Consider the following 26,007-nt stretch of genomic DNA (forward strand, 5'->3'; position numbering starts at 1 on the left):
GGGGACCTGAACCAGGATCCTTGCACAGATCCTTGCGCTTAGTACTACATGCACTTAACCACCTGGCTCCCTGCTTACTAAGGTATTTAATGTGATAACTGACATGCGATTCTGAGCTATGCTAAAGACAGAACATTCATTCCTCTGCTTGTCACTTCCACTTTAGTGTATGTGTTCAGTGCAGAGCTCTAGAAATGCTGGGTTTTATATACTCCGTCATTCCTAAGCCATGACTGCTCTGGCAGTGTGGACTCCCAATCCACTTAGATTGTACTGTGAATCTGAACAAACAACCCAGTCAAGAGTAATGGGAGCAGCCGGGGGCATGGCAAGCCCACATAACCATCAGTTTTACGGAGGAGTCATAATAGAGAAAGCTCATCTTCATAGTGTAAATTAGCAGAAGTAGAGAGGTGGGTGGATGAACTATCATGAGGGAAGTCAAAGGGGAATCAAAATGAGACCGGTTTTCCAGTAACTGTAGGTTCTCTCTCTGTGTCTCTCTGTCTCTGTCTCTCTCTCTCTCATATACATCCCTTTCATCTAGAAATGCTAGAGACTTACTTCTTAAAACAAATATCCCCAGGGCTGGACAATGGCGTACCTGGCTAAGTACATTACCTTGCACAAGGAGCAGGGTTCCAGTGAAACAAGTACTGCAGACATCTCTCTGTCTTCCTTCCTCTCTATTGCCACCCCCTCTAATTTTCTCTCTGTACTATCAAAGGAGGGGGAGAGAGAAAGGATTAAAAAAAAACAACAGGCCATCAGGAGAGGTGGCTTTGTCTTGCAGACATCAAGTCCCAGCAACAATCCTGGTGGAAAAACAAACATAAAAACAAAAAAGCCGTAAGACAAAGTGTCTTTACACTTACTTTCTGTTGGTATGAAGTATCCATGTCAAAAAGCAGTTGACAATCTGGCCACCTGGTTAGCTGCTTACACTGTTTTTCACCTTCCGTCTCATAAGGTATATTCATATTCAAGTCCGAGTCAGTAAGCCCAGACAGGCGGGGATCTTGGCACAGAGGAGTAATTGTGGCTAAAATTGATAATCCAGATGTTAATAATTTCAGAAACTCTCTTCACATCACTCATGACTTCTAGAAATACTGAGAGCATTGACTTACTATGAGGTTCACAGCAGATGCTATGCAGACAAATGGAACCTGAAGACAGGTGGGGAAGCATGGACTTCTTGTTAGTCGCACTGGGGCCTCACCACCCCAAGTCAACTTCTTTTTTTTCTTTTTCTTTTATTAGTAATTTAATATTGACTTATATAATTATGCAACAGCAGGGTTGTGATTCCATGCCACTCCCACCACCAGACTTCTGTGAAACTGCAGTGGTTCTCCCAAGGTCATTGATACGGGTTGATAATGCCTTTTTTTTTTTTTTAAATATTAAGCCACCTATAATCTTACCCAGAGAGACCAGAAGTAACGAGCAGTGTCACTATATTAGATAGAGCTATACGTAAACGGCATTAAATGACAAATTATGGTGAGGTCTTCTATGATACAGAAAATCCTAACAATGGAATTTTTAAGTCAACCTAATTTCCAAATAACTCGGATATAATAACTATCTACTTCCAAGCCAGCTTTTACAGGTAGAGACAGAGGGAGAGAGGGAAGGTCTTGACGTATGATTCTTTTAGTGAATGGCTGAATTCTACTTGCTACAACTGTGTTGAGGATTTGTACCTATGTTCACCAGAGGTATTATTTTCCTGGTGTTTTTCTTTTGTGATGTCCTTGTCTGGTTTGAATGTCAAGGTAATGCTGTCTTCATAAATGTGTTCAAAAGCATCCTCTTTTCATTGATTAGTAGGAGTTTGACAAGAGACCTTGAAAGGTCGATGGAACTCATTAGTGAGCTCACTTAGACTTTTTTTTTGGGGGGAGGAGCTTTTGATCATTGTCTCACTTATCTGATTTGGACTGGCCTTTGAGGTTTTCTCTTTCTCCTTTTTCAGTCTTGGAAGTCATATGAATATAATACCTTGCCACTTTCAATTACTCAGTACGTGGCACACAGATACTCATAATATTCTCTTACTACCTTGTGTATATCTGTAGTTATTTATTATAACTTTTCTTTCATTTCTGCTTGTATTAAAGTTGTGTGTCAATTTTGTCTGTCTTTGAAGAAAAGTCTAACTGCTGCTTTTAGTTATGAAACAGAGAAAGACTGAATTATGGAGACTTGCAAGCAGAAATCAAACAATGTGCTGAATATGAGCTTGGGGGGGAAATCAAATTCTCTAAACTCAGGGAACTCTCGGGGCATGGCTGCAGACTGATGTCACATTTGTGGGTCTGTCAATTAAAGTGAGATGATGGATACGGGATGAACCTGTTGCTTATACTAGTAATTGTCATGTGACTTTTCTCTGTGTACATGAAGCTGGGAAATATGTATATATCTATTTAAGGAACAAAGAGTATCTGTGCTATGATATGACATAAAATATATTTTCTTCACTGTCTCACATAATTCTGTACTGCATTAAAATCCAAGTCTTGAGCTGCTTTTTCAAATTACCATGCTTTATGCACCTGTATATATGTAAAATTCATATAACCTCAAAATAACACCAAGCATATGAATGCATCATTTCATATGAAATAATCTCTCCAAATTCCTTGGTGAAAGCATCAGATGCCCAAAATTAAGAAAATCTTTCTAATCCAAAGTAAAAGACTCTGGGGGGAAGGAGGGCTCAGGTCCTAGAACATGATGGCAGAGGAGGACCTAGTGGGGGTTGAATCATTATGCGGAAAGATGGGAAGTGTTCCGTATGCACCAACTGTCTACTGTAAGCCATTAATTTCCCAAGAAAGAAATTTTAAAAATAAAGAAACTCTTGCTAAAGAAGACAGTAAGTCGGGGGCTATGAGCAGCAGCAGATCTGTTTCTCTCCTCTCCTCTCCCAGATCAACTAGGAACACCAAAGGAGACCACCTGGGGCCAAAACAAGACAGGACTAGAACGACTTCAGGAACCCACCAAATCACAGGTGAGTGCAAACACGTGTGGCTGCTGGACAGAGAGGAACCTAGGGAGAGATTAAGTGGCTGGTAACAGTCCAGCAGTTTATCAGTTGAGATCTGTTCCACCAACAAGGGGACGGCTGAAGGGAGGAGAAGACTCACCAAGTGCAACTCTGAGACTCCATTGCTACTGCCCTAAGAATCTGGAGCAGCAGCAGGGAGGCCCTGGGCTGACACCAGGGGACAGAGAAGTAACCAGGAAACTCAGCAGAAGTCTTATACCTCAGTGGCCTACTGGTGGGGCTGTGAGAGTCTCTTTGCATAACCACTGGATTATCTCTGCCCCACCCTGCTTTATCTCTTGGTCAGAAGTCAGTGATTAAGCTAAGAAGCCTACTTACAGTTTAAAAGCCCTCAGGCTCCCATAGCCTACAGGTAAGAAAAAGCACAAAAGAGTTTTTTAAGCCACTGAGTTCCAAATCAGGGATTAAAATACTATTGAAACAACTGTTAACTTCCACTACTGTGAACCCTTTAATTACCTTACTTAGATACAAGTAAATTAAGGCCAGAGTGATCAGTAATTTGAAAAGTACTGAGAGAGGGAACTAACTCATAACATAATATATAAAATGGTTAAACCAACAAGAAGAAATATTGGAGAAATGTACCAGGACAAGAGTCCAGCTAAAAGCCCCCCAAAAGTTGAAACACAAAATAGTTAGGTCAACATCCAAACACTAGCTAAGGAAATAATCACAGGAGTGAGTAAAGAGTTTGAAGAATTGTCATCAGAAATACAGAAACAACAAATGAGACTCTGGAAGAAAACACTAATTATCTCAAGGTTATTAGAGAGATGAAAGCTGAAATAGCTGAGCTAAGAACACAACTGGCTGAACAAGCTAAAACAGTATCGGAATAGGGTAACAAAACAGATTAATTCCAGAAAACAGTAGAGGGGAGAGAGAATAGAATCAATGAGGCTGAAGACAGAATTAGCAAGATCGAGGACGAATTATTAGAGACAACTAAAAAAGAAGTAAGAGATCTCAAAAAGAGATTAATAGATACTGAAAACAACAACAGAGACCTATGGGATGACTTCAAAAGAAACAATATACACATTATTGGCTTACCAGAGGAAGAAAGAGAGGGAGAGGAAGAAAGCATTCTTCAGGCCATAATAGCTGAAAACTTCTCTTGTCTAGACAACATCAAAGACATAAAGATTCAAGAAGCCTAGAGGGTCCCAAACAGAATTAACCCAGACTTAAAGACACCAAGACACATCATATTTAGAATGGAAAGGAATAAGGATAAAGGATCCTGAAGGTTACAAGAGAAAAACAAAGAGTCACCTATAGAGGAAAATCTGTTAAGATTAGCAGCAGACTTCTCCACACAAACACTACAGGCTCGAAGAGAATGGCAAGATATCTATCGAGTACTCAATGAGAAAGGCTTTCAACCAAGAATACTGTATCCTGCTAGACTGTCATTCAGACTAGATGGAGGCATCAAAACCTTCTCAGACAAGCAACAGCTGAAGCAATGAGCTATCACCAACCCTTCCCTGAAAGAAGTTGTGAAAGTTCTCCTATAAACAGTCAGACCACCATAAATAGGCCATATATCAGAACACTCTAAAACTCTACACCTCTTTTCCACAATGAGATATCACTTCACTCCTGTGAGAATGGCATACATCAGAAAAGGTAACAGCAGCAAGTGCTAGAGAGGTTGTGGGGTCAAAGGAACCCTCCTACACTGCTGGTGGGAATGTAAATTGGTCCAACCTCTGTGGAGAACAGTTTGGAGAACTCTCAGAAGGCTAGAAATGGGCCTACTCTATGATCCTGCAATTCCTCTCCTGGGAATAGATCCTAAGGAATCCAACACACCCATCCAAAAAGATCTGTGTACACATATGTTCTTGGCAGCACAATTTGTAATAGCCAAAACCTGGAAGCAACCCAGGTGTCCAACAACAGATGAGTGGCTGAGCAAGTTGTGGTGGTATATATATTGGAAAGTACTCAGCTATAAAAAAATGGTGACTTCACCATTTTCAGCCAATCTTGGATGGACCTTGAAAAATTCGTGTTAAGTGAAATAAGTAAGAAACAGAAGGATGAATATGGGATGATCTCACTCTCAGGCAGAAGTTGAAAAACTAGATCAGAAAAGAAAACACAAGTAGAACCTAAACTGGAATTGGCGTATTGCACCAAAGTAAAAGACTCTGGGGTGGGTGGGTGGGGAGAATACAGATCCAAGAAGGATGACAGAGGACCTAGTGGTGGTTTTATTGTTATATGGAAAACTGGGAAATGTTATGCATGTACAAACTATTGTATTTACTGTTGACTGTAAAACACTAATTCCCCAATAAAAAAATTAAAAAAAAAGAAGACAGTAAGTCTAGCTAATCTTTTAAACTACTTACTTAAACATGTTTCAATATCAGTCACCATTTTCTGAATTTTTGATGAAAACTCCAATCTGTTGGGAGCTATGAAGAGGTCAAAAGGGAATCTACAGAGAAAAATGAAAGGATATTTCAGAAGTAGTAACTAACATAAAGTGCAGTAATTATTCATAATTTGAAAATATATCTAGTACTTACGTATCACATATGCCATTATTCTCAAGTTCGCTTTCAATGTCCATATCTATTAGGATCCATTGAAAGAAAGAAAAGAAGAAATGATATTTCCATCAGCTCAATGACAAGCTGGTACATGTAGTTCTTTGTACACACCCAAAGAAGAAGCTGGGAAGATCATTTGAAAGACACTATTCAAAGCAGTACGCCCCACCCCTAGACTCGAATTAAGGTGGCACTTCACAAGTCTGCATTATAAACAAGCACACCAGTTGTTTTGAATCCTGATGAAGGGAATCCTCAGGCTCCTCTAGAGATAAATAAGATGGGGGCCAGGTGATGGCACACCTGCTTGAGCACATGCTACAGTGCACAAGGGCCTAGGTTTGAGCCCCGCTCCCCACCTGTAGGGGGAAAGCTTTGCAAGTGATGAAGCAGTGTTGTGGGTCTCTCTCTATCTCTCCCTTCCCTCACAATTTACTGTCTCCATTCAATAAATACAATTTTTTAAAGAATTAATTTATTTATTCATGAGAAAGATAGGAGGAGAGAAAGAACCAGCCATCACTCTGGTACATGTGCTGCCAGGGATTGAACTCTGGACCTCATGCTTGAGAGTCTAGTGCCTTAGCCATTATGGACCTCCTTAAAAAGTGAAACAGAGATAAATATGGTGTGTTTTAGATAAAAATGGCATCACTGCTTACATATCCCAAGAAGGACCTGCACATTGAGGTTTTACTCTGTGCGTCATAACATGTACGCTGACAACATATAAACAACTAGCACTTTCATTTATTATTTCCCAACTGTTGGATTCTTTCCCTTGATTTTGAATAGTTTCATTCGTTTTACCTGAAAACGTGTCTTCAGTGTTGTAACTCGAACTTTTTGATTTCTCCACTAGGAGTAGTTCTTCACTTGAGCTTTTCTTGAAAGAGTTGGCTTCTCTTTCCGGCATTTCATCTTCTTCACCTAGCTCATGTTCTTCTTCAGAGGATATGTCGGAATCAAAGAGTTTCTCTTGAGAATTCTCGGTTGAATCATTCTCAGCAAGCATTCTCAAGTGTATATTGACTTCAAAGAGTGGTGGGCATATTTTTCGCATATCCACACAACTATTAGTTAGACCCTAATTTGACAGGTAAATTAGAATAACAGTGACAACATGTAATTAAAAGTGCATTTCTTTTACGGCAGACCTAAATTTTTAAATGATAAATAAGTTCAGTATAACAGAACAATACTGCATTGCCATATAACTGATAACTGAACGTTCAGCTAAATGAATGTTAATCAGATGTATTATAGTGTAATTGAACTGAACCCTCTTCAAGGTGGTTTATATTAAGAAGTTGTTTTCCCCTACCCTGACTGTGATTTGATGCCTGAGTGGCTGCACAGAAAATCATTGGACAGCTTATTGAAAATAAAAAGTCTTGCACCCTCCCTACCCAGAGATTTAGAGTTAAAAAGTGAGGGCAGGCCTAAGGACTGAATCACCCCACAGCCGAGCAGATGATGTCACTGTGCACTCAGGTGAAAGAACTGTGAGTCAACACTGTGTTTCAGGCCTAAGGACACAGGTCCTAGTTGTCCACTGGTTGTGCTTGTCTTTTACTTTAACAGGCATATGCTAGCCCAGAACTCCCAATGAAAAACAGCCAGGCCACTGTAGGCACGCAGGCCTTATTTCTACAATGTACTCGCTCCGGGTCTCTGTCTAGGTGTAGCTTCTCAGTCCACTGCTTCCTCACACCGTACAAGTAATCTGCTGTGCTGGAGCTGTCCAGCAAGTGTTTGGTAGATGGTCATCTGAGCTCTTGCTACAGGCCTGAGTTCCAGACATTAACAAAGAGAGACAAGGAACCACATACAAATCAGCACCGGGGAACCCCACTCAGCTGTTGGGGAAAGAGCGTAGTAAACACCAAGTGTGAGCTGCAAGCCATCCCAGTTTACACAGATGATCACAGACTTTCTGTTTCGGATAATGAAAAACTCCTGAAAGTGGACAGTGGGAATGACCGTACAACAATGCAAATGTACTTAAACCAATGAATTACACACTTAAAATTATGAAGATGGCACAATTTATTATATATGTCTTAGCACAATAAAAGGTTCACATAGACAATTATGAAAAGTCTATGTTGCATAACTTATTAACTCTGGGGAGAATTAAACTTCGGTGATTATCCAGCTCAACATTACATACTGTCTAATGTTATAAATATTTTACATAAAATCATAGCTGAATATATAGAATTACTATTTCAGATAGTATATGTGTATATCAAATATACAAGAAATTAGACATAGTATGCAGATCACAGTTTACTATGGGACGTGGTAGAGATAAGCATTTATCATGTTCTAGTCACTAGCAGCAAGTTACCTTTACCTCACCCTCATATCAACCTTGATAGATAGAAATCATTACTCTTCCTGTGCATAAAAAGGAACTGGGGTTCAGAAAGCATCTATCAATGTGTCTATCAAAGGCTGTCTATTGCAAGCATGTATTAAGACTGAGTTTTAGTCTTTAAAGTCCACAGTCAAAATATGATGTGGGGCTTGAAAACCTTTCTGTAATAAAGAAATTTAGGGGCTATTAAATGGGCCAGGGAACAGTCTGATTTTCTCTAGAGTATAAATTGTAAGCATATAGAGCGCTGTCTAAGTGGAACCACAAATTCCATAGCAGTTAAGAAATTCTATTACAGAAGAGCCGTGTGTGGAGTTGACAGGTGGGGAAAACGTCCAGAGACAAGGCTCACAAGGCCTAAAGCTAACAAAGGCCCATGTCAGAATAAAAAAAAAAAAAATCAACAACATCATTTCACTGAGGAAGTGCTGATCTACAAGACTGCTGCTACCTTGCAGAGTTTCACCTCTCCCCAAGACAGCAGTGAGCATACCTCCCCTCTCTCAAACTGTTATCTCCCTCCATCACAATTACAGTTTTTTTACAGTAAAATTAGGCAATGATGCACAAGATTTCTGTCAATCAGAAATCCCATTTTTAATCCTCACATCCAGCTCATTCCACATTAAATACATATGTGCTGGCTTTTTCAGTTGGTGAGCAGGGGCAGAGGGCCCTGTGGGCAGTGGTGACTGACTTACATCAGGGTGGGGGTGGGGGTGGTGTACAGACCTATCACGGGGAGAAAGGAAACTGTACCCACATTGACAACCGCTGTCTTGTAGGTCATTCTTTCCCTGACAAAGCAGTAAATGAGTTGTTTCTATTTTTCAAAGGCCACTTTACCTCACTAGCATAACTTGCTGTTTTCACTCCTGATGAAATAACACATGCTTTTGAATTATCATCAAGGTCTTCAAAATCATTTGTGCTCTTCCCAGTGAAAGCCAAGTTGTACTTGTGTGTTCTGTATTAAGAAATGAGAATGGGAGAGAAAAAAGAAAAAAGAAAATAGCCTTTTCAACTCTTATATTTCACCATCCTTAAATACTACCCATACTACTTTATCCAGAAAACATAAAAACTAGACATTTCTCCAAAGAAGATATACACACATCAAATAAGTCCACTAAGTGATACTTAGCATAGTTAATCAGCATGGAAGTACACATAGAAATGTCACGGGAGTCAAACGGTAGTGCAGTGGGTTAAGCGCATGTGGCGCAAAGCGCAAGGACCAGCATAAGAATCTCAGTTCGAACCCTCGGTTCCCCACCTGCAGGGGAGTCGCTTCACAGGCGGTGAAGCAGGTTTGCAGGTGTCTGTCTTTCTCTCCCCCTCTCTGTCTTCCCCTCCTTTCTACATTTCCCTCTGTCCTATCCAACAATGACAAAATCAATAACAACAACAATAATAATTACAACAACAAAACAAGGGCAACAAGGGCAACAAAAGGGAAAAAATAAATATTAAAAAAAAGAAATTACAAGTCACTTAAGATGGCTATAATTTGAAAAAAATGGAAAGCAGCATGTGATAGCGAGGGTGAAAATTCTGGTGGTTTGCAGGTGGGAATTAAAATGGCACAAGTCCTATGGACAGAGTAGGGAAGATTCTCAACAAGTTAAAGGTAGTGTTACAATGACTCAGCAGCTCCATTCCTAGGTATACACACAAAACAAAATCGGGGTTAGAAAGAGACATCTGCACATCAACATTCACAGTATCATTGTGAACAGCAGCTGAAAGGAGAAAGCAGCCCCCAAAGTTCATGAGTGAATGAGTGGATCAACAAATTATAGAATGCATGTAAGAGGGGCATTATTCAGCCACGAGAGAGAGGCAAAGAAACGCTTATATATAGTGTACACAGATACAGTTCGCAAATAGTAAGCAAAACAAGAGAGGCAAAAATGAGAAATATTGGACAGTTTCACCTGTATAATGTACCCAGCATAGGTCAATTCAGAAACAGAAAGATATTAGCTAGATATTAGCTACACAGACTTGGTACATAGGGAGTCATGAGTTTATTCACAAGGCTAATTTATTTATTTATTTATTTATTTATTTATTTATTTATTTATTTTTGTCGGGCAGTAGCTCTGCGGGTTAGTGCGCATGGTGCCAAGCACAAGGACCAGCATAAGTGTCCTGGTTCGAGCCCCCGGCTTCCCACCTGCAGGGGAGTCGCTTCACAGGCAGTGAAGCAGGTCTGCAGATGTCTATCTTTCTCTCCCTGTCTTCCCCTCCTCTCTCCAACAACGATGACATCAATAACAATAATAACTACTACAACAAAAAAACAAGGGCAACAAAAGGGAATAAATAAATATTTTAAAATAAATAAATATTTGATTGGCACTTTGGAAGTAGGTATGGTATGATCATTGACGTTTGAAAAATTGTGAAATTGTACCCCTAAAGCAGCCTGACTTTGGAGCTCCCTTATGCAAAGTGGGCTGGGCCCACCAGAAGCTACCTATGTGAAGTCCCACATGCTAACCTCTCTCCGCATTTATTTATTTATTTACTTATTTATTTTTACTACCACCAAAGTTATCACTGGGGTTGGGTGCCTGCCTGCACTATGAATCTACCGCTCCTGGTGGCATTTTATTTTATTTTATTTTAAAAATGTTTTTATTGTCTTTATTTATTTATTGGATAGAGACAACCAAAAATTGAGAGGGAAGGGAATGATAGAGAAGGAGAGAGACAGAGAGATACCTGCAGCCCTGATTTACCACTAGCAAAGCTGTCCCTCTGCAGGTGGGGCCTGGGAGCTTGAACCCGGGTCCTTGCACATTGTAACATGCGTGCTCAATTAGGTGCTCCACCACCCAGCCCCCTGCTGGAGGCATTTTATTTATTGATTTATTTTTAAATTAATAAATTTAAATTAAATTAAAAAAAAACTTTATTTGTTGGATAGAAACAGCCAGAAATTGAGAGGAAGAGGGAGATAGGGAGACCGAGAGACACCTGAAGCCCTGCTTTACCTCTTGTGAAGCTTTCCCCCTGCAGGTGGGGACCGGGGGCTTGAACCTGGGCCCTTGCACACTGTAACATGTGTGCTCAACCAGGTGTGCCATCACCCAGCCCTGGAATTTTATTTAATTTTTTTTTAATTTTTTTTATTTAAGAAAGGATTAATTAACAAAACCATAGGGTAGGAGGGGTACAACTCCACACAATTCCCACCGGCTAATTTATTAAGGCAAGAGAGTGACAGCCAGCATGTACAGTACATCAGTTAAGAAAATGTTGTACTGGCATAAGGATGCTTTCACCCTGATGGGATATCCAGTGGGATCACTCAGAAATAAACCTGGACATCCACAGTCAGTTGTGCTTTCTCAACTAGGGTGCCCAGATGATTTGATTTGAAAGGGAAAAGTCCTTTCAGGTGGCCTGTTGTCGTGCTTTCAGTAGAGCACACATGCTAGCTACCATGTGCAAGGGCCCGGCTCTGAGCCCCACCTGCAGGGAGGAAGCTTCACGAGCAGTGAAGCAGGTCTACAGGTGTGTTTGTCTTTCCCTTTCTATCTGCCCCTCCCTTCTCAATTTATATCTGTGATATATATATATATATATATATATATATATATATACACACACACACACACACACACACACATATGGGAAAAGCAGAAAAAATAGTCACTGGGAGCAGTGGATTCATAGCACCCATACCCACCACATCCCAACAATAACCCTGGTAGAGATAAATAAAATGAAATAAAACAGTCTTTTTAGAAATAGTGCTGGAGTAACCCAGGTGTGGAAGCAACTTAAATGCCCATCAGCAGATGACTACATAAAGAAGTCATGGGATGTAGACTCCATGGAATACTACTCTGCAGTCTGAACTCACAGTCCATGGGCACAGCTGGGGACATGCTAGGCCCCATGTGCTACAAGACCAGTCCTCCTGTATGGTGGAGTAGGCTGACCCAGCCTTCCTTCAAAAAGCGGCACAGTCTAAGCATTATTAGTTTGCAGTGAGGGTAAGGTTCTAGAGAAGCCCACAAAACAGCTTATATGTTACGTGGCAACCTGACCTATGAAGAATTTTAGAAAAAAAAATCCAGGAAATTTTCTTACATTTTATGGACAATATTTGGTAAAGTATTACCAGATACAGATGCGAGCTCAAATAATTGCAGAAAGTGAATACTAGAAAAAATAATACAATTTTCTACAAAGCAAATAGTCAAAGTCTAGCCTGAATTGTTGACTATTTCCTTCATGAGGACATTATCTGATGATTAGAAATCAAAAAAGTGTAAATTACTTAATAAGATCTTCATTCCTCTTCTCCAATGAAAGCATTACTTTAGCAGAAGTATTGAACAATTCCAAAAGCTTTGTGATGATAGTGTTCACTAGTCGATGGATGAGTTCTTGAAATATGAAGTCAATCATCTTCAGAAACCTCAAAATTGTTTCTATTAAACGGCGGTATTTGGGCAGCTTGAAATGTGCCTTTTCATTTTCAGACGATCTTGACTCAAAATATCCTCGGAGTTCTTTCTTTTCTGCCACCTACAATTCCGTAAACAGTAGAGAGGCAAGTGACGCTTTCCTGTTAATAAAGGATGATGGCTTTTCTCTCTGTAGTTTTTTTTTTTTTCATCTGACTTACTGGAATGAAACATTACCAATAATTGTCACTCCAACTATTTCACACACTATATTTAAACATCAAACAAAAAGAAGACAACTCGTGTTTGAAGTGAATGAAGGTGCGTGTCTAATTTACAAGCTGATACATTTCTAGACCTCAAATAATAACCTCAGCTTTGGGCATGATGGCTGCCTAGCATCTTCAGACTTCCAACAAAACTGCTAGTAAGTCTATAGGCATTCTACAGCTCAGGAAAGAGTTCCAACAGTCAGAGAAGTAGAGAACCCCTTGCTAAAGACAAGAAGAAATTGGGAGACACCTAACAATAGTAAGACCCTCAAAAAGATAACAGGTTCCAGCTGGGAGACCAAAGGAGCAACCTTGCGAGGAAAATACTGGCAGCTGGTGCTTACGAGCCTGAACTAGGAGACCTTGACACACAGGGTAAGGTCAGCAGCAGTGGACACCGGGAGCACGGAAGGCAGTAGCTAACTTTCTCAGATCTGCACTGGAAAACATCGTCAGCTCCAGCTTTCAGGCACCAGAGGGAGGGAGCCAGCATTAGGCCCCAAGCCACCCCCTCAGCTGTGAAAACACATCACTACACTTGGTGGCATGTGGCCTATGCAGGCAGGAGTGAGGCTGGGCCTCAGGGCTCCAAACTGACCCTTAGGTTCCCACTGTAGCTCCATGGCCCCTCCAACTTCTGGAGGACAGTGGGGCCCTGCTCCTTGCACCTCCCCCTCCCCAACCCGAGGAAGGTCCTGGGACAGTCCCAGGGCAGCGACGTGAGGCCACAAGGAAAGGTCCACAACATCTGGGAAGAGTGCTTGAGTGCTGTGGGCCACCTCTGGAGGCTGAGTGCCATCATGAACTTCCTGAAGCAGAGCTTGGAAGTGTGTGTTGAGCGAGACCCTTCCCCAAGTCTGTGCCTCTCCCTAACCTGCAGGACGTCCAGGCACAGCCCAGCACAGGCTCTGGGTCTTGGCACAACCCCACCTGCTACCCTACCCCTCCCAGTCCTCAGGAGGTCCTAGCAGGAGCAACACCAACACCATTACTATGTCACTCATCCCTGCCCCCAGCCCGAGACTGGGAGAGACCCAGGTAGGACTCAGAACCCAGCTCTTTCATCACCACAGCTAGAAACTTCTTGGAACCCACTGGAGGGTCCCACGGAGCCAGAACCAACATGCAGTCCAGTCCAGCCCACACCCTTCTACTGGGGGTGGGGGTTGATGGGAGCCTGGCAGCAACCCCAGGCCCTAACCACTAGCCTCGCACTCCTGCAGAGAGAATCTGTGGAATACCCCTCAGGTGTCAATGCAGGTTTATATCAAATGGTCAATAGCCATTTACTACCTTTACAAGGCTGGCCTTAACCTAGCGCTTACAAACCACAAGCGGGAGCCAGAACCCAATCCAACCCCCACTCCCACCCCTGGCCCCTTGCCTGCAGCTTTAGCATACGCCAGCTCCGGACACTGGGCATCAAGGTGCTGCACCAAGTCAGTGGTTCCCCCGCCTCCTCCACCGAAGCCTTCCTGGGCTGATACATCTCTACAGAGAGGACATCAGGGCCCTGCAAACAGCTTCATCTCCCAAAAAGTTCTACAGTGGGGGAACCAGTGGACACATGAAAGCTGTGCTTTCATGGTGTCTGTGTTAAGTAGCAGCCTTCAGGGGCTAAAGCCTCCTAGCCACCCTCCACCAGTGCTACATGTTGAAGGAGATGTCTGTGGGCCCTCCAGGGCCCAGAGGAATCTGGGTGGCTGCTAGTTTCTTAAACTCCGAGAGCAGGCTGAAGCAAAACCTGGAAGGGAATTTCCCCAGGGCTCTTTGAGCACTGGAGATGTTGCTCAAGCATTGACCTGACTCCTTTTCATCTTCTTCTTCTTGTCCCAATAGAAGCTGCCACTCTCCAGATCCAACCAGCACAGCCCCACCACTCACACCAATGGGAGACTTTCAGACCCCACATAGCTGCTCCCAACACACAGCCAGGGCTACAGATTCCAATCATCCAACTCAACCTATCTGTAACAGAGGAGATCTCACCCCAAAGAATATCTGTCTCCACTCAGTCCTAGTCAAGTAAGGGTCCCTAGCGCACATCACTGAACTACAACCGGCACAATGGGGAGACAGAAGTCACCATCACCACTACTTTTGAGGCAAGAGCCTCAAAACACCAGAGCGATGTAAGCCTCTCGAAGAGGATGTCAAAACACTAGTTCTTGTGGATGTCAAAACACTAGTTCTTGTGATGTTCACTCAAATGAGAAAAAGTAGTAGAGGAAATATCCAACAGGAACAAAGAAGCAATGAATGAAACTATGAGAGAAAGTATGAGGCAAATCCACACTGAAAGTAAACATCTAATGGCCATTGTGGGCGATCTACAGGACACCATAACCAAGCTAAGAATACAACTGAAGGAATCGGTGGCAACATACCAGATGCTGAAAAGTGAGTCAGAAGGGAATCAGTGAATGAAGGAGGCAAAGACAACAGACGAAACCAAGAGGAGAGACTAAGAATGGGACAGCATTAAGAGTAAGGGTCCTTAGTTCAGATCACCGAACTACAGCCAACATAAAGGGGAGACAGAAGTCGCCATCACCACCTACTCCAAGGGGTCTCCTCCCAGAAGGAGGAGAGAGATACTGTTGCTCTACGAGGATACGCATTTGCTATTTAATAAGATGGCAGAGTACCTGAGCAACACTCTAGCACATGTGAGGCCAGCGTCAACTCCAGAACCTCGCGTCTACGTGCGTGTCTGGGGCTCCTCCTGCACGTTTTCAGTGAACTTTTCAATATGCTCTTCATATCATGCCTATGAGGAATTGTCTACCCCCATCTCTAGGCTTTATCTTGCCAGAACTCTTTTGCCTGATGTCATCTTTGGCCAAATTGTTCCAATTCTGTCTACATATGATTAGGCTTGGAGAGGGGAGCTATATGGAATATAATCTATAATAAATGAGGGCCTTTATTTGATCAACGTAAGGTAGCTGCACTCTCGTTTCTTGTCAAGAACGAAATCCTGGAAGTCACTTCTACCCAGTCTCTATCATAACTTCAACTACAAGAAATATCTGAAAATATCTGAAAAATCTCTATCATAACTTCAACTACAAGAAATATCTGAAAATCGTTTAAGAGAGCTAGTCTAGATCTTCCTCCAGAGAACTTCAATATTCAGCTGGATTCGACCCAAACAAGAGACGTAAGTCCTGGAATAAATGGTACTGCACCAGCCCTTATCAAATGATTCTTGTGAACTGTGTTTTCAAGCAGTGTTGAATTCCTTATATAAGAGAGCAGTATAAAATAATCCTGTGAAACGAATCATAGCAGGCCAGGCAGGGTGTATTCTTGACTCCTTTTTATAAAATCCTTAAGGAAGCTTTGAATCACCCAGTTATCCTTAAGGAAGCTTTGAATCACCCAGTTATGCTTTCCTGAAAAAAATGTCTGACATGTGAAGTCAGACACCCCTTTATATGTCAGTTCAAGTTAGATTTAAGCACCATTCAAGTATGTGTGGGGTACGGAGTGTGTGTGTGAGGGGGGGTGTGGAGAGAGAAAGAGAGACAGTGTGTGTGTAAGTTCTATACTGAGCCTAGAAAGTGTACCTAGTTAATGTGTACTATTACTTGATTCACTAACAAAACCTCTGTCCTTTTAACTGATCTTTCTAGGAATGAAATTTGGAGCAACTGTTTTAGTCAGTCTGACAGAGAGAGAGAATATGTAACAAAGAATTACCTTTAAAATTGTATCTTTTATTTTTAAAATTGCATTATCCCTGATATTCTCAAGTCGTTTCAATGTCTGATGAGCTTGCTGTAGCTGTGCATCACAAAATTCATCCAGAGAATATGTTCGAGAATTGTTCAGCTAATGAAGTAACAACAAAAAAAATAGCATTAGAAAGTTGAAATTCATTTTGTTATATATATATATTGCTTTGGTCATTTCTTCCCTGGTGAAGTAGTGAATCACATCGGTACTTAGTTAGGATGGGGTTGTCTAGAAGTAAACACCATGGACCAAGTTGTAAATTGTGGCAATAAGTTTTGCTTGGATGAAAGCATGAATTAAGAGGGTTGAAATATCTAGAACTAGAAAGGAAAGAATCTATATGGGAAATCCATTTCTCTTTCTAGTTCTAGGTTACTATTCATTTTATTTTTTAGTACCTCTCTTACACAGTGGGTAAATGAAGTGAAGTTTGTGGAAGTACTGTTCAGTGCTAACACTTTAAATTTAAATCATTCTTCGAAAGAATGATTCTATATAAAGTACATCCTGCATTAAGAAAGCCATCCTGGGGGGTGGGCGGTAGTGCAGCTTCACAGGTGGTGAAGCAGGTCTGCAGGTGTCTCTCTTTCTCTCCTCCTCTCTATCTCCCCTTCCTCAATTTCTCTCTGTCTTGTCAAACAACAATGGAAAAAGAAAAAAAAAGATGGCCTCCAGGAGCAGTGGATTCGTAGTGTAGGCACTGAGTCCCAGAGATAACCCTGGAAGCAAAAAGAAACAAGAGGAAGAAGAAGAAGACAAAGAAGAAGAAGGAGAAGGAAGAGGAGGAGGAGGAGGAGAAGAAGAAGAAAGAGAAAGAGAGAAAGAAAGAGAGAGAGAAAGAAAGAAAGAAAGAAAGAAAGAAAGAAAGAAAGAAAGAAAGAAAGAAAGAGAGGAAAGAAAGCCATCCTTCAGAATGGGGTATGCATAAATTTAACAAAGCCTCTGAGTTGCGACTTTATGACAATTTCTCAACAGGCTAGGCTAGGCTAAAGGAAGGAAGGAATAGCTGGTAGCTATTAAACTAGCTGTAGTTTGCTACTACAAATAATATTGCACATTTTTGAGTTTTGAAATATTAGCAGCTTTGTTCCATAATAACAGACTTAAGTTAGATGTAAGGAGGAAACTATGAGGAATGTTGTCAGCTGTTGACACTGGAAACAGAAGACTCCAGCTTCTTTCAGCTGCTGCAGGACAACAGCTCTCCGCAGGGATGACTCACACGCTTATCTAGAAATCTGTATTTCTCTTATTCAAAACTTCATTTGCTTGGCTGGCAAAATATCAATAGCGCCCCTGAAGAATGGGAACCTGACCCAGGTGTGGGCATGGCTCCACCTCCAGGGGGAAGTTTTGGTGTCTTTAACCCCCTCTCTGTATGTCTCTCTCTCTCTTTTTTTTTTTCCCTCCTCCAGGGTTATTGCTGGGCTTGGTGCCTGCACCATGAATCCACCGCTCCTGGAGGCCATTTTTCCCCCCTTTTGTTGCCCTTGTTGTAGCTTCGTTGTGGTTATTCTTATTGCCCTTGTTGACGCAATTCGTTGTTGGATAGGACAGAGAGAAATGGAGAGAGTAGGGGAAGACAGAGAGGGGGAGAGAAAGATAGACACCTGCAGACCTGCTTCACCGCCTGTGAAGCGACTCCCCTGCAGGTGGGGAGCCGGGGGCTCGAACCGGGATCCTTATGCCGGTCCCTGCGCTTTGTGCCACATGCGCTTAACCCACTGCGCCACCGCCCGACCCCCCTCTCTTTTTTTTTTTTATATGATTTTTCAATAATCTATTTTATCTTTTTTTTTTACTGGATAGAGACAGAAAAACTGAGAGGAAAAGGAGTGATAAAGAGGATGGAAGAGAGAGACACCTGCAGCACTGCCTCACCACTCACGAGGTTTTCCTCCTGCAGGTGGGACTGGGGACTTGAACCCAAGTCCTTACACACACATGGTAACACGTGCACTCTACCGAGTACGTCACCGCCTGGCCTGTCTCTATCTGAAGAAGTGGGAAAGCTCCAGCAGCAACCACAAACAAACAGACAGTCCTCCGTCTGCCCCCCGCCCTGGATCACTGTCAGTTATGGAAGGCAAAGTGTACCCACCAGTACAAAGCAGGCGGCAAGAGGATTATCTTCCTGTTCAACAACGTCAAGGTTAATTGCGTCTTCACAAAGTCCCTTTATATAAACCAGACATTCTTGAAATAACTCATTAGCCCAAAAGAGACGGTGGTACAGAAATAACCTGAAAAATTAAAAGATTTTCACCAACTTATCTCTCATTCACAATAGATGAAATTTACCCAGAGGTAACCAGCTCACTTTCTTCTATTTGCATGTTGTTAGCATGTATTGGGCTGGCGGAAAAGTCATGATGGATCCGTCTACGTTTTCCAATGCAAATATGCACCCTGGCATTTCCAACAACCCAGCAGGCCAGCTACCACATCCTAAATGACAGTTACAAGGATCAGTAAGAATCTGGCTCTTGTGGGGCTGAAACTGTCTGACGGCAAGTTTTCTACGTATTGGTTGGGTAACAACAAAACAGCAGGAGGAAACAAGGGCATCATGTTCATGTTCTGTAAACTGCCGAGTGAGTTATGATGATTTTGAACCAGCAGTGGCCAGGGAGGTGGTTTCAGGTGCAGGCATCATGAGGGAATCTCCACCCTGCTGCAAAAGAAAGTGAAATACATTCTCGAAAACGTTGCTCACATACAAGCTGTTAACAGTGCAGTGTTACAAAAGACATCGTGGCAGCCAGGAGGTGACGCACCTGGCTGAGCTCACACATTACCACGCACAAGGACCAGGGTTCAAGCCCCCACTCCCCACATGCAGGGGGCACATCTCACAGCAGTGAAGGACGGTCTCTTCCTTTCTATCTCTTTGTCCCCTCCCAGTTTCTCTCTGTCCTATCAAATAAAATTGAAAGAAAAAAATTTTAATGGTAAAAGTGACCTCTGGGGGAGTTGGGCGGTAGGTAGTGTAGCAGGTTAAGTGCAGGTGTCGCAAAATGCAAGGACCGGCTCAAGGATCCCGGTTCGAGACCCCAGCTCCCCACCTGCAGGGGAGTCACTTCCCAGGCGGTGAAGCAGGTCTGCAGGCGTCTATCTTTCTCTCCCCCTCTCTGTCTTCCCCTCCTCTCTCCATTTCTCTCTGTCCTATCCAGCAACAACTACAACAATAATAACTACAACAATAAACAACAAGGGCAACAAAAGGGAATCAATAAATTTTTTTTAAATGACCTCTGGGAGCAATAGATTCAAAGTGCTGGCACTGAGCCCCTGGTGGCAATTAAAAAAAAGTAAGTAAAAGAAAAGCTAACCACAGAAATCTATTAAAACTCATCTCCTGGCCTCTGGAAAAACAGAACACATGCACTTTTCTCTATCCTCTAATCCTTCTAAATACAACAAAAAAACTCTGGGAGTTATAGGTAAATCAAAGATAAGAAGACACTGAGAGGAAATGAAAAGGATTAAAACAGCATTTGAAGCTTCATGGTAATAAGCTCCCTGCACTTTCTCTTTTTGCTCTTAGAGCCCAGATTTACAATCAGAAAAACTAGTGATCTAGAAATGCAGCAGGAACAGACCCAATGCTAGAATCAAAAGCCCTGGTAAGGGGCAGCCTAGCAAGACAGGACAAATGTAAATAGCTGCTGCTCGGTTCCAGCCAAGTCTCAAGGAATGAGAGGAAAGGTCAAGGCGAGTCTCTAGTGTTCTCCCTTTAAAAAGCTGTAGTTGGGGGCCGGGCAGTGGTGCACCTGGTTGAGCACGCACGTTACAGTGCGCAAGGACCCAGGCTCGAACCTCCAGGTCCCCACCTGCAGGGAGAAAGCTTCACAAGCGGCAAAGTAGTGCTGCAGGCATGTCTCTCTCCCTCAATATCCTCCCCATCCCTTTCTACTTCTGTCTCTGTCCAATAAACAAATAAAGCATTTTTAGAAAAGTCAAAACAAAGAACTACTTTAAGAAATTCTGTAGTGACAGACCCTGAGGTGTGCACTCATTGTAGGACCCCTCTTCCATGAGTAGCAGAGTATGCCAGCCCAACCTCCCTTTAGAGGAGGGCCAGTCCCCACCAACGTTGACTCACATTGAGGGCAAGGTCCTGCAGAGGCCCACAAGAGGGTCCGCTATGCACCAGCCTGTTTTAGCCATGCTCCCAGAGGGATAAAGAATAGGGAAGCTTCCAATGGAGGGGATGGGATACGGAGCTCTGGTGGCAGGGACTGTGTGGAATTGTACCCCTCTTATCCTACAGTCTTGCTGATTATTATTAAATCAATAAAAAATAAATTAAAAAAGCAGGCTGGTGCATTGGGAAATAAAGTATTTATTACATATATCATGCATAATCTATAGTATTAGCAGGGTTTTTTCCTCCAAATAAGACTGATTAAATTTAATCATAAAGGTTACTTTCCAACCGCTGAGTAAAATCCAATTTAGATCTACCCTTAGACTGCAAATACAGTAGGGAAATCTCCTAAAATGTTTCTAAGTACATTGCCTCTCAAGACTTACCGGCTCTTCTCTATCTTAATCCTTTTAACATTCAATTTCCAGGTTACAAATGACTTGTTCATTCTGAAAGAAAACAAAAATACTTCTTATATCCTATATTCATAAGTTATGTACTATGTGAAATAAACTTAGTAAAAATTCAATAATATTAGAGAACTCTCTGGAACATGTTTATTTTATCCTGAGTTACCTATAGTGAACACTAAATCATTTCATTTCTCTCCTAAACTATCAAGAATACTGGACAAAAGTAGAAATCATAATTCTCATAAGCACATTAGTTAAATGTGCATTCCAATAAATATAAAAACCATTAAAATTTATTATTTTTCAAAGTACATTTATTACTTTACTATTTCAAAAAACTTATTTCAAGGACAGTCATGACTCAACTTCTATTGATTATAAGAAGGTATATTGGTAAGGTATCGCCATAGAGAGGTAAATCAAAAATTAAATGTACATGTAATTTTGACGTTATTTAATGTCTATATACTCTTTAAAGATTCATTTGTAATTTTAAAAACTCCAAACAGCCTACATTAGAAGGGAGTGAGGGGGGTGATGGTAACTACTCATCATACTGGACCTCTCACATGAGGTGCCAGCTGTTTGTGGGAATCTTCCTCGCCTTCTCTAAATGCACTTCCGGGCCAGTCTAGCACCCTACCTAGCAAGATTTCCCCCACTCAGTTCTCCCATATTGATGACTATAATCACATCTAAAGAAACACAGAACTGCGATACTTCACCCAAGTGAGAGTCCTCCTGTGGTGAGATAAGAGCCCATGAGGGAGGAATAACGGCAGGAATAGGCAGGCTGCCTGAAAGGTGAACTCACCAGGAGTCTCGGTGATGTCACCCGCTAATTCTGAATCAGAGATGAAAGGAGGCCTCGAGCCCTCCAGCAATGCAGAGATAATCCCACAGCCTCATTCAAAAGGCATGGCCACCGGTGGCCAGACAAATCTAGTCATCTGACCTCAGGTGAGGCTCCAAAGAGGCATTCCAAGTGAATTCCATTCTCAACTTAATCCGGGCTCAGAATGTGATGATGCCGCTTTAACTCTAGGAGAGCCCTGAGAACCCAGAGGAGTCAAAGGGGACAGCAACAGTGGGACTATGGGGACAAGCACTGGCCTAGAGACACAAATACTCCAGAAAGTGTCGTGAGGTAAAAGCCAATGCTGGTGTGTAAGTAGCCCCTGTCTGTACACCTGACCCTGACAGTCGAAGCCATAAACACTTTGTATTCTTGTAATGTTCTTTGTGGCTCAAGAATGTGGGTCAGACAGTAAAACACCAACCTGCATGCCTGGGGCCTAGAAGCCACTGATTCAATCCCTGCGCCACCTTAGGACAGAACTGAACAGGGCTCTGGTTCTTTCATTCTCTCTCTGTCTGTCTGTCTCTCTCTCTCTCCCTCCTTCCCTCATCTAATTAAACAAAAACTTCAAATGAATACTATTCATTATAATAAGTACTGCAACTCTTGACAAAATATATTTGCAAAAAACTGAGATTTAAAACTCAAGTAAATCTCCAAGTTTCAGCCTGACTCAATTTTAACTTGTACTTGTGTGTTCACACCAACATAGAGAATGAAGAACTTCTGGAAGCAGGATGGCGATAGAGGAGATTCCTGCTCTGTTCCCGAGAACAACAACGAATTAGCCAGAAAGGTGTCCTGTGGCCTGAACTGAGACTGCGGCACCCCCTGCACCTCAGACACTGACACAGAGAGCAGTAAAAGGGGCAAGGAGGAGATTCGGGCTGAGCAGACGGAAAGCAGATGAAGAGAGACCAGTGAAGGTGGTGCTGTAAGGTAGTGCTGTGAGCACTCCAGCTAGGGGCCTGGGGTATGCGAGCACGCGTGGAGTGGAGGTATACCCAGAGGCCTCAGTGAATCCCAAGCTGTGTACCTCACCCAGGCCAGACTCTGGCGAGAGGAAGAGACAGCACTGGAGACAAGACTTTCCTTCTCCCAGCTCCCAGGATGGGTACTACCCTCAGTATGTGCACAGCAGACGACCGACAGCCCAGCCTCAGAACCGGGTGCCCAGAGAGGTGGCATACTGACAGAGTCACAAGTATGAGCCCGTCCATGTTCTCAGCAGCAGTTGAGGCCCCTCTGTCCCCTCTCAAGCCCTGCAGACACCGCAACTATGGATACAAAACTTCAGTCCCTACAGAAATGGACAGAGAACTCAAAAAGAAAGTCAAACCAGGAAAGATGAAAATCTAACTAAATATAGTGCCATGTTCTAGGAAAATAAAAGCTATATAACTCTCAGTCACTAATCCAGCTAGATTAAAAAAAAAAAGATACAGTGACAGAACAGAGAAACTTTAACTAGCAAGATGATCAGACCAATAGAGTTAACAAATCACAACCTTCAACCTCAAAGGAAATTTATTATACAACAGAATGGAGTGTGAGGTGATGTGACGTAACCCAAGAAGTTTTAAACGATGACCTTGAACCAACAAGCGTCCCTTAGCTCCCTGTTCTTCCTTCACAGTGTTTAACTTCCACGTGACATTGCTTATGTTTATGCACTTTTAATGCTCTCTCACTGACTGTGGCTGCAGCAATACAATTGGTTTGCTGACTCTAATGTTCTGAGCATCTGTACTCTTTGCCATCACTCAACAGATATTGAGTGGGTAAATGCATTCAGAACAAAAGGTGAATTAATTCTACTACTGATGGAAATTCTCTTAACTGTGGCCAACTGTTTACAATATACAGAAAGATAAGAATTTTAACATTTAAATGGACAAACTTCATTTACTTTTAAAAAATCGTTTATCAAATGCCCTTTCCTCACCACAATTTTCCATAAGTGCCCTCACCCTGATAGAACCCAAACGCTACCCGGACGTTTATTATTTCAACAGGCTCCTACTACAAGTATCCATCTCACCGGAAATTGGAGAATATCTTGATATTCTGTAAAAAGCTGTAACACTGTCTTTCTAGTAACCACTCTGGAGTCGGCATGAGCTCTCCTTCTTCTGTGTCGCCTGTTTTAGTGATCTGAAAATAAAACACACAACAATAAATTTCTTTCCTTAATACACTGTGTTGTTTTCATGAAATGAAGGAAGTCTATATTGGCCCAGACTGACTTGCCTTGATAATTAGGCCTTTTCTACAGTGGACCTCACTACTTTACCCACACACAGATTCAGTTTCTCTTTCAACATTTTTATATACTGTCCATTCTAATCCTTTGTGTGTGTGTGTGTGAGAGAGAGAGAGAGAGAGAAAGAGAGAGAGAGAGGCAGACAGACGGACACAGTAAAATACTGCTCAGTCATACAGACTGCTGGGGGTTCATCCCAAAGCATTTGAGAAATATGCTTTACCCACTGAGCTACCTGCCTTCCAACTACTTACCATTTTCTAAAGTTACTTGCTATGTGCCGACAGAATAAAGCAAACTTCCTCACCCTGCGATACTTTCCACACTGAGCTATTTTTCCCCATAATTTTTGTTTTCTAGAAGAGTAGTATTTATTAGCTGCATTTTAGCTACAGGGATATATAATAGGCCCAAAGTGACTAACAGCACCATGACACAGATAACCACTCTGACATTCAAAACTGTGTGCCCTTAACCAGGACAATCTCTCTTTCCGGGTGTCCGTCTCCCCATCCAAGCTGGTAATACTTCTTTAAATTTCTTCCAAAAATAAAGGTATGCTTATCTAGGCACACTTGTACTTATGTGTGTGTTTTTCTTTTCTTCCTTTCATATTTCAGTTGACAGTGCTTATTGAGGGGATTTCCATATCTGTACATACATATCTACTTTACTCAAATATAGTTTTCTTGCCCAGACATGCTTAGCGAGGAGTTTAGCTGGGAGGCTAAGACCGCAGAAGAAAATAGACAGGCATTAAACAAATAACTGTAATACATCTAAAACAACACTACTGTATTATTCAAAATCAAATCGTTTTTTAGTTCTTCAAAAAATTACACAAAAATGAAGACACGGTTTGAAAAAAATAATAATTAAAATTGAACTTTCAACTATCTACCCCAAAAAGGTTATCATAGCTAACTTTTTCCCAAGGAGGTTTGTTTTCTATTTGTTTGGTTGTTTGGTTTAGTTTTTTAGAAAGAACTAGAGAAGACAGAAAGGCAAAGCGAGTGAAAGGAATTATAGCACCAAGGCCAGGCTGGAACCTGGACCACACACATAATGAAGGAGCACAGTCTCCAAGTGAGCTATTTTCCAGCCCCCAACGAGGTTCGTAAGCATAAACTGTTCCTCAAATTAGTGGATTTGTCTGAAACACAGAAAGATGAATTTATGCAAATTAAATTCTTAAATGGGTAATATTTTTCATTATGATGCTAACAGTCATAAACATTCTTGTACATCACCTTTGAGATGAAAGAAGCAGTGATAACCCAAAATTCACTGCAGTGTCTAGCTTTGTGAGCAGAGACTACCTGCAGATCATAAGGATTAGGAAGGATTTTAGAACTTTTCCGAGGAAGGCAGTACACAAATTCTCCGTCATCTTTCAAAGATTCCTGAGATTAAAAAAAAAAAAAAAAACTTTTTACATGTACTTGGACAAATCTGGGGGAAGAGTTGGTGGCAGGTGGTGGCACACCTGGATGAGCCAACATGTTACAATGCACAAGGACCCAGATTCGAGCCCGTGGTCCCCACCTGCAGGAGGAAAGCTTCACAAATGGTGAAGCAGGACTGCAGATGTCTCTCTGTCTCTCTCCCTCTCTATTTCTCCCTCCCCCTCAACTTCTGACTGTCTCTATCCAATAATAATTAAATGAAGAGATAAAACAAGACAAATTGGGGGGTGTGTGGAACTATACCCTCATGATAACAACAATCCTGTAAATCAACATTCCCTCCATAAAGTGATAACTTAAGTTAAAAAAAAAAAAAACACCAAAGGAGGTAATAAAGTGGCTGAACATATTACTCAGTAAATAAAATACTATTACTATAGA

The 26,007-nt window shown here is 41.9% G+C and overlaps 1 protein-coding gene across 5 annotated transcripts in view; it reads right to left on the minus strand.

The window, feature by feature from the left end:
* The window catches only part of DNAH14 (dynein axonemal heavy chain 14), a 283,313-nt gene that overhangs the window by 251,350 nt on the left and 5,956 nt on the right, over positions 1–26,007 (minus strand). For 4 of the 5 annotated variants that reach the window (XM_060192437.1, XM_060192440.1, XM_060192436.1 and 1 more), the window contains exons 3-13: positions 25,411–25,563; positions 23,939–24,051; positions 21,012–21,074; positions 18,577–18,718; positions 16,440–16,571; positions 12,333–12,583; positions 8,882–9,002; positions 6,463–6,739; positions 5,629–5,674; positions 5,449–5,537; positions 876–1,042 (exon numbers count right to left, since the gene is read on the minus strand). In XM_060192437.1, coding sequence (XP_060048420.1) covers positions 876–1,042; positions 5,449–5,537; positions 5,629–5,674; positions 6,463–6,739; positions 8,882–9,002; positions 12,333–12,583; positions 16,440–16,571; positions 18,577–18,718; positions 21,012–21,074; positions 23,939–24,051; positions 25,411–25,563 — 1,554 coding nt within the window. The remainder of the gene's footprint in view (positions 1–875; positions 1,043–5,448; positions 5,538–5,628; positions 5,675–6,462; positions 6,740–8,881; positions 9,003–12,332; positions 12,584–16,439; positions 16,572–18,576; positions 18,719–21,011; positions 21,075–23,938; positions 24,052–25,410; positions 25,564–26,007) is intronic. The other variant, XM_060192438.1, reaches the window with a different exon arrangement.

Source organism: Erinaceus europaeus, chromosome 6, assembly GCF_950295315.1.
Source record: "Erinaceus europaeus chromosome 6, mEriEur2.1, whole genome shotgun sequence".
Classification (NCBI taxonomy): domain Eukaryota; kingdom Metazoa; phylum Chordata; class Mammalia; order Eulipotyphla; family Erinaceidae; genus Erinaceus; species Erinaceus europaeus.